This window comes from Haemaphysalis longicornis, unplaced genomic scaffold (assembly GCF_048455015.1).
Source record: "Haemaphysalis longicornis isolate Haplotype H1 unplaced genomic scaffold, Haemaphysalis longicornis Haplotype H1 scaffold_1, whole genome shotgun sequence".
Taxonomy (NCBI): Eukaryota; Metazoa; Arthropoda; class Arachnida; order Ixodida; family Ixodidae; genus Haemaphysalis; species Haemaphysalis longicornis.
Window position 1 is genome coordinate 190,093,836 of NW_027526203.1, and position 16,448 is coordinate 190,110,283.

Sequence of the window (16,448 nt, forward strand, 5' to 3'; positions counted from 1 at the left end):
TACACGGCGCATCGCGCTGACACAAAAGTACCACCTATAAACTATTCACAGCTAATGCAGGAGAAGAGGCAGCTACATTAGAGCAACGGCACCAAATCCGGCGAGCGCGACGTTGACTCCTCCGCAACGCGTGAGAAACTCCCGGTGTGGTGGACCCGTGTAAGCGACAGAGTGTGATAGGCGAGATGGCTTGCAGACAGAAGAGAACCCAGGATTTACCCACAAACGCTTTATTAAAACAACAAGCCACTTCATGAACACTTTCTTTCTTGGATATAGATACACTCCTCATATAATACGCCATATTAAGCGGTAGTAACTAGCAGATATGAGTTATATATGTTAAGAGGAAAAAGTTCTTCGGGCACGTTTTGGCAGTTGCGTGGCATGAAAGGAGACACGTAAGCATGCAGGAGGGCATCGCATACTGGGGGAGCGTGTACATATTTTCAAAGAACAACAGATGGACGGATGTTTTACACGCACCCTTGCACACGATACACCGCTCTTGACTTTGATCACGTGCTTTCACGCATTGTAATAGCTTGATTTGTGCACTCGATGAACATGTACGAACTTTATTTTTCCCGCAACTCGAGATTCAAGCAAATCTCAACTGCACGCGTTTGAGGGAACGAGATGAAGGAAATATTTCTACCAATAATTTATTACTACTTACCTCCCGATTGCCCGTCGCTTTATTCGCATGCTTAAAGATTTTGTTTTTAATAAGTGCCAGTCACTTCTAGCTCAGTGTTCGCGCTTGCCCGGTAAAGAACGCAGCATACAAATGTTAACTTGATATGGATCGTAGCCACGCGGTAATGTTTCCAATTGGGCGGTTTAGCTCTTTTAATCTTTTGCTCTTTTGCTTAACCCGGCTGAATAAAGAGTTAATTAATGTTCCAATTACTTTGTGGCTAAAATAACACGATTTCTTCAGACCAAGCAGCGGCTTATAATAGCTCAAATGACAAGGCTTCAGCCAATATTGCCGGCCTTCCCATCTCTTTCTTTGTTTCAAACCAATTTATCTCCCACCAAATGTCTGTTCGATTCGTTCGACAAGAAAATTGGCGCCTTGCTATGAAAATCTTGCTATGAAGATTTATAATGTGACTTTTGCATAGCGGAGCATTGTAATGCGTACTCTGAGGGGAAGCAGGATAGCAATGTAAGATGCAGTACAGTACGGAGCAGCCGACAAAACCAATTCAGTGGAGGTCACTTGGATTACACGTACAACAGAACAGTTGTCGCATAAAAACGCTCACAATGGAAACCGTCAATGAATACCCGATGCAAGACCGAAAACAGTGCCCATGTATAGAGAGCACTTTTTGCTGTCAAATCGCAGAAACTAGCGCCCTCTAGAAGAACGCTTCGCTCTTCTTCGACATTTTTCAGGTACCCGCCTTCGTGGCTCAGTGGCTAAGGCGTTGTGCTGCTGAGCGCGAGGACGCGGGTTCGATTCCTGGCCGCAGCGGCCGTTTTTCTGTTGGAGGCCAAAAGCAAAAACGCCCGTGTGTTCGAGATTTCCGCGCACGTTAAAGATTCCCTGGGGGTCAAAATTAATCCCGAGCCCTCCACTACGGCGCGTCTCATCGCCTACGTTGCGTCGGCGCGTTAAACCCTACAATCAATCAATTTTTCAGGTGGGAGGGCTTGTTCTCCAACTCAGAAGAATGGGATGCCAGATCACGCCGCCGTTCACCATGCTGCACCGTATTATTCAAATAACCGGGAGCTATTCGATTCACTGTTCGGAGTGCCTCGTTGTGCATGGTTGGCGCATGAGTTGCGCATGAGTGGTGCATGAGTTGGCGCGTCAACTGAGGCACCTGCAGACCTCCGCCCGGTGGTATGTCTACTGGGATGTTCGGACTCCAAGCATTGACAGGCTGCGTTGGAGTACCTGCCGAGTTTCTGAGGGCACTTGCCCGCCTGTCTTTTGTCGTAAAGACGGCTTCTGGGAATGACTTTTACCTATTGCCTTAAACCCATCGAAATCTGTTGCCAATGCCACGGCATCGGGAAAATTCAAAGTACCCTCATCTTGAGATTTTTGGTATCCTCATCCGCTTCGGGAATATTGTCCTCCAGCGAAGGTTATAACAAGGAAAAGTGGTGGTCGCCTAAGTTCTGCTATCGCCGTCCCTGCGGCCATAGTCAAGCCGTCAACGACAGAATTTAGCTAGTTGGTCTTTGCTAGACGCCTGCAGATGTCATTAATTTACAAACCGGCTAATCATATAGCAGATCAAATAGCAGGGGTATTAAAGATTGGGATACGGAATCTGGGTGTTGGAGAAATTCTCTGAAATGTGACAAAGTTGCTTTTCATTCAGAGTTTATGGACCACTGCCTCACCTCTGTACATTATAGTATGAAGCGTGACATTGCTCCCAGGCATAGAAATATCTTCGAGAGCAACTGCACTCAAAGAAGCCAGGATTACACTATGTTCTGATGCGACAGGCACCGTTTTGGAGCAAAAGAAACAACTGCAGGTTGTTTTGGGTCCGAGGTCAGCATCTATACTGATCAATTTGGACCGACCGAGTTGATCCCTGGGTTCAATAGTACACGCGTCGGGTTGAGAGAGATCAAGCACTGACTGCTGTTTTCTTGATTTTATGCCGATTTTGAAGAGCTCTGAGTGTAAGCTCTTGCTAATGTGCCTCACCAACAGCATATCCATTGATTCGGAACAGGTTTCAACTTTGAGCGTGATTTGAACTTTATCAACGTATCATAAAAATCTGTAAAATGTCTTACAATAGATTCGATAAAATGACTCTGCAATATTTGTCGCCGAAACAGAGATTGATATAAGATTTCCTTTACAATAGATATATTCATTACTTTCCAAATTGTTTCTCGTACACGTAACATTTCATAGAACACCTATAGCCAAGTTAATACAACATTCATAACAGAGCTCAACATTGCCAAAAGTAACAAGCTTTTATGGCGTGTCTCTACAAAATAAACAAATAATGGGAAAAGCCAGAGTAACAAGCGAGCAATAACCATAGAGTATGCAACTTTGTAACATACAACTTCAGAAAAGCCGCAACAGTGACCATTATTACATTCTCACACGGATGGTGCAGACATTTTTAAATTCATTTCAATACCCCTGAAACGAGATATTCACCTCTGTGACACACTGCATGACAGCCATGTAAGTGGGTCAAAAAGAGCTAACCCCAACGACTTACATTGTCTCAATAAAACTTCTCTCGGCTCTAAGTGCCATGAAAAGACAGATTTCAGGCACCGTGGGCTCTTAGAACCGACTTCTCAACGTACAAAACAGCCCGGAATGCATAAAGCCGTAGAAAGACTAGCGCTAAAACGGCAAGTGCAGCGATAAATCGTGGCATTAAACGTATGCCGTCATTCACTAACTTATAGTTGTAGGAAACTGCGTAGCTTCATGTAAAAGTGGCTCGTGGGTACAAGTGCTAGGTAAAAGCGAGGTAGAAAAACCTATAGGGGGCGATCGGTGCCCTCTAGTTCACACTATACTATGCCATTGACTCAAGGAGATGGAGAGCTGCTTCCGAGGCACGTGCGGATCCTTTCCGTGTTGACGCCATCGTAGGCGATGGTGAAAAGGCTTTTTTTCTCGATGAAGGCGTTCTTCTTGAGACGCAAATTTTTGGCGCCAGGCCCGATGCCAGAGTCAGAGTCCTCCTGCTCAGACTCGTCCAACTTTCCGAGGCTGACCTTGAGCTGCCGCTCTATGGCTTCCAGCTCTGAGTCGCTGGCCGCACCAGCCTGTGTCGACGAGTCTTCCTGGACAATGTTCCCATCCGTTGTGATCACCTTGGTGGAGATTCGCACCGTCGAGTAGCCACCGTGCGTCGGTGTGGCTTCTGCACTCGACGTCTGTTCCGAAGCGTGAACGGAACGAGGCACTTCAAGCCTGCCTCGAGACCCTTGCGTCTGTGTGGCCCCGGCTGCAACAGTCGGTGCCGCAAGCTGCTGCCCACCGGCAACGGGTCCCTGACGATCCGCAGTGAATCGGGAAGTTGCTGTCATTTGTTCTTGATTACTACGCATGGGTTCGACTTGTGGTACTACTGGGTGTGATGTGACTCCGGGGATCACCACTGGTACTGAATCTCGTAAGTGTTGCGCTGCTCCGAAATCTTCTTTTTCCGAATTACTCACATGTAGCATCCCCCGTGGCATTTCATCGTGCTGATGTGAGGGTGGCTGAGTATGCGAGGGAACTTGTGAATAACCTGGCTGGACGATATCCACGGGTTGGGATATTAGTTGGGCACCGGACAATGGGGTGCTGAAAAATACAGGTGACATACCAGTGATTGCGACTAGCTGAGGGCCTTGAAGGCCAAGTGAGTGCAGCGTACTCTGGATGTGGGCTTGATTATGAGTGCTTTCTTGTGAAATGTGGTGTGTCTGAGTTGAGTGAAAATGTGTTGATGCGTCTGTGGACTGCACTATCTTAGCTCCCGCATCACTAATTACGTTTGTGCCGACTAGTCTGGAACTTGCCGCCGCTTGTAATACAGAGGATTCGCTAATATTTGACGCCAATGAAGGCTTCTCGGCACTCGGTCCCAATCGGGTTAACTGATGTTGTGAGTTCTCTGGATTGACTACACTATGCGCTTGAGAGACTGTCATGGACGAAGTTTGTTCGCTTGCCCTCAGGGGCTTAGTAGGCGTATCTTGAGAAGATACAGTCGAAACTTGATAATGTCCCCCGCCTTGATCATCTTCTCTCTTGTACTCCGGTTGCTCTTTTGTAACATTGGCGTCTAAGTCCTGTGTCTGTGCAGGAACATCTGACGTGCTTGAGGGCACTACACGCTGTCTTAAGGAGGAATCTTCTTCCAGCGACGAGTCAGCGACACGTTTAAAAGTGGGGCCATCCGCTTCACCGCCATGGACTCGAGGCAGATCATTAGCGAAGATGTTTTTTGACCGGAGTTCAACTTCCTCGAACGACTCTCCGAAGTCGCTTGTCTCCAGCTCCTGGCTGTCACCGGCGACCCTACGGTGCATGAGCCGCTGGCGCGCATTCCTGGCGGCCGGAACTGGCCTTCCAGCGGGCTCCTCGTAGCGAACCGCGTCTCGCTGCGCTGCATCCCGCGGTTCCTGAGGCACGATCCACACCTGGTCGCGGGGCAGTCCGGACGTCGATGAAGCGATGTCGTTGACGTTGTCGGGTGACTGCGACTGCAGGACAAAGGACGCGCCGTCCACTTTGTGGTACCGGGAGAACCTGACACGGCGGGCGTTTTCGCGGCGGTTCGCGGCGGCGCGGTGTCGGATGTTTCCACTGTCGTCGGCCTCTTCCTCACGGAGGCGGCGACGACGACGTGACGACGAGTCATCCTGGTAGTCACCCGCGACGCTGGCAGCCTCCGGAGGAGGGCTACGGATGTACAGGATCTCGGTCCTGCGCGGGCCACCGACGCCGCCTACTGAACCCCCGCTGTACTCGACGCTTCGAGTCGTGCCAAAAGTGTCGCTCACTGGTGACGATGGCATGCGCCGGTAAAGGTCAGCCTCCGTATCAGTGACGTCCTCGCGGCGACGCCGCCGTGCAGCAGCTACGTCCCTTCGCACTACCAGGAAGTCGCCCATTCGGCGCCCTCCTCCTTCGCCGGTGTGAACGACGGCGTCCGCATCTAAACTAGACCCGTGAAGCAGGAGGCGCTCCCGGCTCTCAGGACGCCCCCTTGGCGGGTTCTCCATGGTGCCGCCGTGGCTGGGCGCGTCGTCAAGTCCAGCTGTTGTGCCAACGGCGACTGAGTGGGATGGAACACCACCATCACCCGCTCGAGGACTGCCGCCGACACTCTGACAGCCGCGGCGGCCGTTGGGGACGCTGCGAACGAGTGAATACAAGACGATTTTAGCAACTCAGCATGTCGTTGTACATGCACAATGTGTAATGCAGTCTGGTGCAAGTGCTGTACTGACAGTACTGACATGCATGCTTACGTTTAATATATTTATTTTGGTGTATCATTTTGTCTTCCACGTCGTCTATATTTACGGTTTTTCTCCTTTTGTTTGCGACCTTGCTTTTTGTTAAACATCGCTCATATGATATTGTGACTTCATGTGCTACCGCCAGCACAGTTACATATAATCTCAATAGACTACAACTATTCCACTCAAAATGTCAACTCACTTAGTTTGAACACTCCCGCTTTGGTCACAGCGTTTACACCATAGTAGCTTCGCCCTCAACTTCTTGCGCGCTTCCGTTGTATAAAAAAAACCAGCACTTGCTTTTGTTTCATTATGTTCGAATTAGTAAACCAAATTAGTGCTTAAATAATAAGGCAACAATGAGCGCGTGATATTGTAGAAGTTAGGGAAACGATGGCGCTGTCTTCAGTGGCTAGAGCTTATTGAATTTCACGATCAATTCAGTTTTGGAAGCTGCGTAGATGAAAGAACGCAACACAATCTGCATAGCTGTTCGACTATTCAGCAGTTTGCAAATTCTACTCCAATAATCCCCGAAGAGATGGCCGAACGTGTAAGTTGTGTACGAGATGCGAGTGCCTCTCGTTTGGAGCATGGCAATATGGCTCAATTCTCCGTGCGTTCCTTATATGGTATACACATGTGGCCTAACCGTCAATGACTATACCTGGGATTACGGTGGTTGTACGCAGTGCAGAGGGTAACGGGCGAAGAGGAGTGCATCGGGGATAGCGTGTGGAGAATGGGAGGATCCCTAGTTGGCGCACCTTCCGTTGGCGGCCGTCGCTTTGTCCGTGGTAGAGCGCCGCTCGCGGAACGTGTGCTGCTGCGTCGTCGATGCTGCTGCAGTTCTCTGCGGGGAGACCTTACTGCTCGAGCGCGGCCTCTGGTTCCTGCGACGCGCCGTTGTGCCACAGCAGAATCCATTTTTAAGTCGAAGCGTATGCGTGATTCGTCATTCACGGAAATTTAAATAAAGTGAAGCTTAGTTGCTTTAGTGTTCTCACTGATGGCGTCTGTAGCTAGAAAACGCCGGAAAAAAGAAAAAAAAATGCTTCTGGTGGCTGGAATCAACCCTGAGTCTTTTTATTTTCATTTTTTTCTTTATTACGGCTTGGTACAGTGAACAAAAAACAAAGCAATGACATATTCTGATTCTGATTGTAGGGTTTAACGCGCCGACGCAGCGCAGGCGATGAGGCGCGCCGTAGTGGAGGGCTCCGGATTAATTTCGACCACCTGGGGATCTTTAACGTGCGCCGAAATCTCGTACACACGGGCGTTTTTGCTTTTCGCCTCCATCAGAAAAGCGGCCGCCGCGGCCGGGAATCGAACCCGCGACCTCGTGCTCAGCAGCGCAACGCCTTAGCCACTGAGCCACCGCGGCGGGTAAAGCAATGACATATGCCTCAACACAACATAATAGTAAAAAACCCCTCCAAACAATTACACATGCCTCAACACAACATAATGATAAAACCCCCTCCCGCTGCTACGGGTGGCGCGTGTTAAAAGCGTCTGAGGTTGACTAGTTCATCCAAGAGGTTAGCCCAGTCAAATTGCTCGTCTTGCATTTTCATTACATCTTTGATATAAGCAATGCTTTCAATAAAGTATTCCCTCGCCGGTCGTGCATCCGGGTCTGTATGTCCCACGGCCATACGGGGTTTCCAGAGACTGTGCAGGCTAAAGACCACAAACATGTCAAGTGGCATGCCTCCATCATTACGCGTTGGAAGGAAACGTATTCCGTACGAAGATAGCGGCAGTTCTTGCTTTAGTGTCCGCTGGAGAATGTCCCAGTGGAACATTGCGTCAGAACAGTACAAGAAAATCTGCTCTATGGTCTCCAGTTTACCGCAGTGTCGACAATTCACTGACCCCGATACAAACATTCCTTTCTCCCGCAGCCAAGGACTGACGGGTAGCGTTCCGGTATATAATTGAAAGAAAGCTTTTGAATTGAAAGCTTTTGAGTGTTTATTTTACAGGCATTTGTTTAACTCTCCTTAACACGTCCCTCACGTTATGAAGCCGGCGTCTATCCGATTGCTCCATTTAGACATGATTAAACCGGTTTGGAAAACTTAGACGACAACCAAATAATCCGTCAAGAGAAAGCTTCGCGTTAAATATCATCGTCGTTTAACGGAAGGGTGCATTATTTTTTGTTGGCCGCATGAATTGGACAATCATGTACATTGCGGGAAAGCTGGACCACGGGATTCCCTAAGAGTTTAGATGATTACAGCTGCTGTTATTAACGCATGTTTCGATAACGTGTAAGGAAACATTTACTGAAGGAAATGCCCTTTCATGCACGATAATTCCACTCAATCTGTGAAAAGCGGTGACGACCACAACAGTTTCTACTCTTGCACGGGCAACGAGGAGGACCGTTCACACGGCAAAAGTAATGTCAGCTCTGCGTGTTCTCTTCTATATCTTAAACTGCAATCCCTGAAAATACTGCAGAGCCAGTCTATGGGGGCTCTGACTTACTAAGCATCTGCAATGGCAAGTAAATTTAACGGATAGGGGGACAGATTATATTCTAATTTCCCATGGACGGTTAATGTGTTCTACTAAGCAGCATTTTACAGGCAAAAAAAGAAAGAATAGATGAATAATGAAAATGAGCAAAGATCGTGTAGTTCATAAATGCGTTGGTACTACCCAAGGGAGCCAGAGCGAGATTTAGTACAAAAACAAATAATTTACTCGATTTCGCTGGGCCCTACAGCTCTGACTGTCGTGCATTTCCAACTGAATTCACATCACGAAAGCTGGAAGCCATGTACGAAAACTTCTTCATACGCACGTAATAAAACAACCAGACTTCGATCAAACACGAATTAATAAACTGCGCTTTTTATAAATCCTGCCATTTTCTTCCCTCTTCTCGTCTTGATTGCACGTGTGACTGTTGACGTTTCTCAGAAGAAGTCGTCAAAAGCATAAATACCGTTTTAGATTATCGTGATGTCAAGTTGGACTATAAATGAAGGTAACAGGACACACCTATCTGGTGAACACGAAAATCATGGTTGGCTGGCGACATAACGAGGAAAGGCATACGCCTGAGGTTCGCGGCCCACCGCCAAGATTTCCGTAGTGCGCACATAGTTGAAGTTGTGATTAAATGGGGGTGAGATGCGTTTCTACGAATATTTTTAAATTTCGGTGTTACACACTTATGAGTGTGCAAATGACGTCGAAATTTGGTATGGTGACAGCTAATCTCAGAGCAAGAATATGCTATGATTTGTTTATTCTATTATTCGTTTGGACACATCCGTATTACAACTCGTTTTTCAGGCATTTTCTCCAGCCCCGTGCGGATGAAAAACAGCTGCGCAAGTGCCGGTGCCATACAATTGAATATGAAACCGTGAGTACTTATAATGGGTTAGTCACTGAAGCTAAACTGGGCTTGCTTTTAGACGCGCTTTAGCCTGCAAAAAAAAAAAAAAAAAACTTCGCATAATTCGTCTTCAGATATGTTTATTAGAATGGGTGTTGCGCCCATTTTCTGGGAACATCGGTCCTTCTATCGAAGTATATGTATTGGAAACTATAGGGAAGCGACTTCAAATTCCGCAATTTCTTTTTCAAAACTCCACGGGAAACTAATGCGCGAAACTCACGGATGCATGGAACTCCGCAGGACTGTACAGTGGAAATCGCGCTACTGATACTGCATGAAGTTTATTTTTTATCTCTGTGCTGCAGATATTCACACGCACAAATGTACTACACAAGAATTCTGTTGAGTTGGTATCTACTCAAGACATTCTAGGCCTAAAGATAGTGAGCAGGTGCTGCCGAAAGCCTGCTCTGAACTGACGTAAGCAGTTTACATTCCTTTCTGGTTCATGTTAAAATGACCGGTCTGGTCAGCCTCATGTAATCGCGAACGCTGTCCCCTCAGCGCAACCCATTGCGTGCAGCGAATCGAGAAGTGTCATTTAAAATGGAGGCGTTTTTAGTAACACTGGAAGGCGGCCGAGTAGAGCTAATGAGCTCGTTAAGGCGCCACCGTGTTGTCCACTGGGGTAAAGTAGTATCACCACGTTTAAATAACCTAGGATGAACACGTTTGGCCATCAAGAAACGAGTGGGAGCACTGGAGTGAGATAACAAGCGCACCTAATCATCCACTTCCAGCAAACCGATTTAGCACCCGTGCCCTCCCGCTTCTAGCCGCATTCATGCCTCTTTTCTTCTCAGGAACAATATTTCGACGGGAGCGATCTGATAATGACAGAGGCGGGCAAAAGGACAGCTTTACGGGATATTGACCATGTAGCGACACCACCGCCATCGCCCCCATCAGCACCATGATCATCATCAGCGGAGTGGATTGGCACGTGGACAGTTCCACGTGACACCGTTGGAACGCGACTCAGCAGCTTGGCGGCCGCTCGTTCTGGCCGGGTCTACGCGACCTAAATAAATGTAGGAAGCCGCATCCGCTTCACGCCTGCTTCCTACAAAGTGGTGAGCCGGACGTTCCGATCCTGTCACCCGGCCAGCCGCACACCGACATGGTGACGGGGGAACCCACCGATACCGGAATTTGAGCCACGCAACATCCAAGGTTGGTTTATTAAGCTTGAGGCTACGTTCTCACTGAACTAGGTCACCATACAGCCATTCAAGCACTCCATCCTTTGGGAGACGCTTCCGCTCTAGCTGCGCTGCGTTCTCGCCCTACCACCGCCCAGCGTAACGCCTTATGATGACCTTCGGGCGGCCGTGCTCGCGCGCTACGGCTTTTGATACGACCTGTTTCGGCCTGCAGTTGAAGAGGTGCCCGCACGCTCCGCGCACGCATCGCCGCCACACTTTGCACGCTCTTCGCCATCGGCGTCGTCCCCCTGCCACTAGCGTTGTCCCCCTGGCCCCCACCTCCAGTGCGGCAGCCGCACCATCAGTGACAAATCTTGCCACTGACGCCATCGCAGACGCTCACCAACCACCGTCTGCTTTATCCACTACTACCTCACCCCAGAAGGCGCCGGTGATCCGCAGAGCACCGAGGCGGCGACCTCCCTCCCTCCATGGTTGACGCCACCCCCATCTAAGCCCACTGTGAGCCCTTCCTTGACACCACTCCACAACGTGTGCTCCGCAACGCAGCCATTTGAATGGCATACACGACAGGTACAAAGCGCCACCGACGAGGCTCCCAACCATCTGCCGTCGTGACATTACGTCTTCCGTCTTGGTGAATGCGCAGGAGCAGCGTGACTCCTCCAAGGAAGCACTTGGGCTAGTAGGCTCTCAACGAGCAAAGATGGACACCCTTCAACTACCTGTGACCAAAACGTTTCCGGGTCAGGCAGACCAGAACAAAGAAGACCGCAGTCGACTTCCGAGCCATCCACCACGTGCACTCTTGCCTGTTGCTTCGCTTGCGGGCGCCGCGTCTTCTGCTTCGAGCCGCCAATGCCGCATTAGACCACACAAATGTCATGCACCTTGCGACCGACTTGTTTCTCCCTGTCAACTCGCTCCTTTCATGACAGTGCGGGAGTCAGAAGTTCACCGGAGACAATTTTTTGCCCGCCTTCTTCGACAACAACGCGTACGAGTTCGCAGACCATTCACCCCCCTTCTAGGTGTCTCATGGGCCTTCGCACATAAGCAACGTCGCTTCGAGCTATCACGACGGTCAATGGCCCATTGGTCGCTCATCCGTAGACGAACATGGCGTCGACTGCGTCACTCCCTCCGCACATGCTGCCGACGTCTGTGGAACAACAGCTGGCAGCAGAACGGAGCTGCCGTACACCCGCAAGCCATCTGCACCCGTTTGTCTGGCCCACCTTGTGGCCCGGAGAGTGCACTTTGTGGGACATCACTCGCTCCTCTGGGCGCTGCTAGCAGCTTCCGCCCCGCAGGACGCTCGCTTCCGTCTACGGCCTCTGCGCCACTCCCAGGCAAGCCCCCCGAGGGAAAGGAACTCACGGGACGCCCTCCCAGGACCGACTAGGACAGTATAAGGACATTGACCACGGACACATCTTACTGACAATCGGTGTTGTACATACCTGTACATAGTTTATTTTTTTGTTTCGCGCAACCCATGTCATGAATTTTTCATCTTCACGCGCTACGCGCTACGGGGGAGCCCTGTAGCGTCACCATCGCCATCGTCCCCATCAGCACCATGATCATCATCAGCGGAGTGGATTGGAACGTGGACAGTTCCACGTGACACAGTTGGAACGCGACTCAGCAGCTTGGCGGCCGCTCGTTCTGGCCGGGTCTACGCGACCTAAACAAATGTAGGAAGCCGCATCCGCTTCACCCCTGCTTTCTACAACCATAGTATCGCCTTTTATCGATGATGGTGAACAAGAGTGCCGCTTGATGGACAAGGGCGTTTGTGGCTTGATTAAATAAAACCCCTGAAACATACGGTGATGACACCCACGTCATTTCATTTCGGGGATGTTGACGTACTGCAATGAGACTATGTAGTAAGATTTCACGGAGTCCCTAGAATGTGAGGCTACCCGCATGCGCTTTAAGCTGAAGGGCACAACATTCCAGTTCCGCACGCTGCCACTGCTTTGACAAAGAGACAGGGGATGAACCGCCCGGACTCACCTAAGGAAGTACTTCCAGCAGCAGCAGAGCATGATGAGGAGCAGGAGTAGAATGATGAGGATGAGCACGATAAGGAGGATCCAGAAGACGCGGTCGTTGCCGGACCGCTTCAGGAGAAGCGTCTCCCTCTCCACGGACATCTGCTCGTAGTTTTGACCGTACAGGTTGCTGGAAAGGAAATGCCTTGAGCTGGAATATGTGACGTCAACTACAGCTCCGGCAAGGACTAATGCGTGGGAACCTGGTATCAACAGAAGGGAACTGTCGGGCAACTGGCCCTTCGAGGATGACCCCGATTTTTCAACATTATTTACGCCAAAACAAGGACGCGCGAAATGTGGCGTTTTTAGAATATCTTTATATTTGAGCTCGAACCACGAGGTGGCAAACGGAATAAGGAAGACATGATTCTATGGAGAGATGAACCAAGAAAGTTCGGGGGTAAAGAACGATACAAAAGACACACGACAGAAGTGACCGGAAACATTTGGGGGAGGTCTTCGTCCTGCACTGGACAGAAACAGGATGATGATAATGATGTAAAGTAGTACGATATTTTTACCTAATCATGTCAAACCGGTCAAGCCAAGTTGTGTACTCACCAAGGGATAAAAATTCTACATTTTTTGCTTTGTATTTGAGGAGGTGTGTGCTATGTGACAAGGCGCCTGATTTACTGCAAAAGTTACGGCTAATGCCGCTGACCGTTAGAACAAATACCGTACAAGGAGTCTCCGGTCTGGTACTTTTGCGCATGCACACACGAAATGCAATAGAAAATCAGATGAAATTTCTGACTAAAGCAAAAGCAACACGTTTTTATTAAGCATCTTTGGTGCAACGGCGGTGTACTTTTAGTTGAGAATGCCGACTGTCATCATTCGATAACTAGAGCACAAGTAACGAGCGAAAGACTGCTTTCCACTGCCCGCACCAGTGTAAGCGCAGAAGAGAAAGAAAGAAAGAAACACACACACACACACATACACACACACACCCACACACACACACACACAACACACACACACATACACACACACACACACCCACACACACACACACACACGCACACGCACACGCGCACACGCACGCACGCACGCACGCACGCGCGCACGCGCACGCGCACTCACTGACGCATACACCCACAAGCACACGCATATACGCACACATGCACACGCGCACACACACACGCAAACACGCGCACACGAACGCGCACACGCGCACACACACACGCACGGACGCACGCACACACACACACGGACGCACGCACACTAACACTCAAGCACGCACACAGGCACACGCAACACACACACACGCACGCACATACACACACGAAAGCACACACAAGCGCAAACGCACGCACACGCACAGAGGCACACACACACAAGCACGCACGCACACACACACGCACACACACACACACACTCACACACACGCGCAAACGCGCGCGCACGCACACGCACGCATACGCACACAGGCACACGTACACACGCACACACACGCACACGCACCAACACATACACGCGCGCACACGAACACACGCACACACACTCACACATACACCCCCACCCACACACGCACGCCACGCGCACACGCACACGCGCGCACACACGCCCACGCACACACACACGCGCACATACGCACACGCACACACGCGCACACACACGCGCGAGCACGCACACGCGCGCACACACACATACACGTGATCACACACGCACGCACACACGCACACAGACACACGCAAACGCGCACATGCACACGCGCACGCACACAGGCACACGCACACACACGCACGCACACACACTCACACATACACCCATATGCACACGCACATACGCACACACACGCGTGAACGCGCACACCCACACGCACGAGCACGCACACGCACACACGCATGCACACACACTCACGCATGCACGCGCACACGCACACGCACAGGAACGCACACGCACACACACATACACCCAGACGCACTCGCGGGCGCATGCACACACACACGCAAGCACACACGCGCACACGCCCACGCACACGCAAACAGGCACATGCACACGCGCAAACATGAAGAGACACACACGCACACGCATGCATGTGCACAGGCACACACACACACACACGCACACGCACGCACACACACGAACGCACACACACACGAACGCACACACACACGCACATACACACACGCACACGCATGCACTCACACGAACACACACACGCAAGCACGCACACGCACGAACACGAGCACGCACACGCGCACACGCACACATGCACCCAGACACACACACTTTCATGAACACGCGCACACACACGCACACGAACACGCGCATGCACACAGACGCACGCACACGCACGCACGCACACGCAGACACACACACGCGAGCACGCACGAACACACACCCCCACGCACACACATACACGCATGGACGCGCACGCACACACGCGCACGCGCAAGCGCCCGCCCACACGAACACGCACACACACACAAACACGCACACACACGCGCACGCGCACGTACACGCAGGCACACACGCCCGCACAGACACGAGCACACCCACACGCACACACACACGCACGCGCTCACGCACACGCACGCACACATACACACAGGCACACACGCACAGGCACAAACGTACACGCACGCACGCACACACACATGCACGCACGCGCGCGTATGCAGACGCGCGCACATATGCGCTCGCACACGCACACTCGCACACACGCACGCACGTATACACACGCACATGCACGCGCACGCACACGCACACACGTACACGCACACACACGCACACACACACACGGGCACGCACACGCACGCACACACGTACACACACGCACACGTACACATACACGCACACGCACGGACACAGGCACACGCACAGACACATGCGCACGCGCACACGCATACATGTGCGTACATGCAAGCACGCACGCACACGCGGACACACACGCGCACGCACACACACACGCACGCACACGCACATACGCACATGCGCGCACGCGCATATGCACAAACACGGGAGCAGAATCTATGGACTTCCCCGTATTAATACTTTTGTTGAGTATTAACTCCCATAAAACAGTGCCCGCTGTTATCAGCTTTCTTTTTCTTTCTTACGGACGTGATCAAAATAATCGTATTCAAAATTATTTTCATAAAAAATAATGACTGCAAATGTTGTTGGATACAAAAAAGTATTAAGCGAGTCATTTTTCGTCGTGTATGTACCCCAAAATGACTGGTGAAAAGGTCCTTGTAAGCGGAAGGGAAGCAGTCTTATGAAGAAAACCACGCTTAAGTAAAGAGTACACAGGGTGGTACACATTTCTGGTGTTCTTTCTCTCCTGGACTTAGCTTCGTAACATACTAGAACTGGGCTTGTTTTCCTTGCTCTGCGGCCAAAACATTTAGAGAAACTAATTCCAAGACTCTGCACTTTAAACATGGGACCCAACACACCCCAACTTCGGCTCCAAAGTGATCCGCAGTGGCAGCACGCGAAATAATTTAGAACCCTTGTGTTTTTAAACATGCCGCAAACATAGTTTTGGTGGACTGTTGTTAACTTCCATTAAAAGAAGTAGCAGAGGGCGATCTGGTGTCCCAACAAACGACATAATACGTAGGACTGAGGCGACATTTACGCTACGACGGCGCGTTTAGTATACCACCTGTTTAGCAAGCATAACAATGGTCCAACAGACCGATCCCGTTTGTTCCAATGTACCATGAAGTTATCAAGAGGACTTGAGATATGAACTCTCACCTCATAATCCTGCTGAAGGATACGAGGTCGATGGGCTGTGAGCCGTATACGGCCCATGCTCGAGCTGCAGTGCTGCAAACGGCGACA

At 50.5% G+C, this 16,448-nt stretch overlaps 1 protein-coding gene across 1 annotated transcript in view; it reads right to left on the bottom strand.

Moving 5' to 3' along the window:
• Positions 1–208: 208 nt before the first annotated feature.
• The window catches only part of LOC144140247 (uncharacterized), a 99,733-nt gene continuing 83,493 nt past the window's right edge, over positions 209–16,448 (bottom strand). The window contains exons 19-22 of the mRNA XM_077672290.1: positions 16,362–16,433; positions 12,601–12,768; positions 6,750–6,875; positions 209–5,872 (exon numbers count right to left, since the gene is read on the bottom strand). Of these exons, the coding sequence (XP_077528416.1) occupies positions 3,547–5,872; positions 6,750–6,875; positions 12,601–12,768; positions 16,362–16,433 (2,692 nt within the window). The 3' untranslated portion in view covers positions 209–3,546. The remainder of the gene's footprint in view (positions 5,873–6,749; positions 6,876–12,600; positions 12,769–16,361; positions 16,434–16,448) is intronic.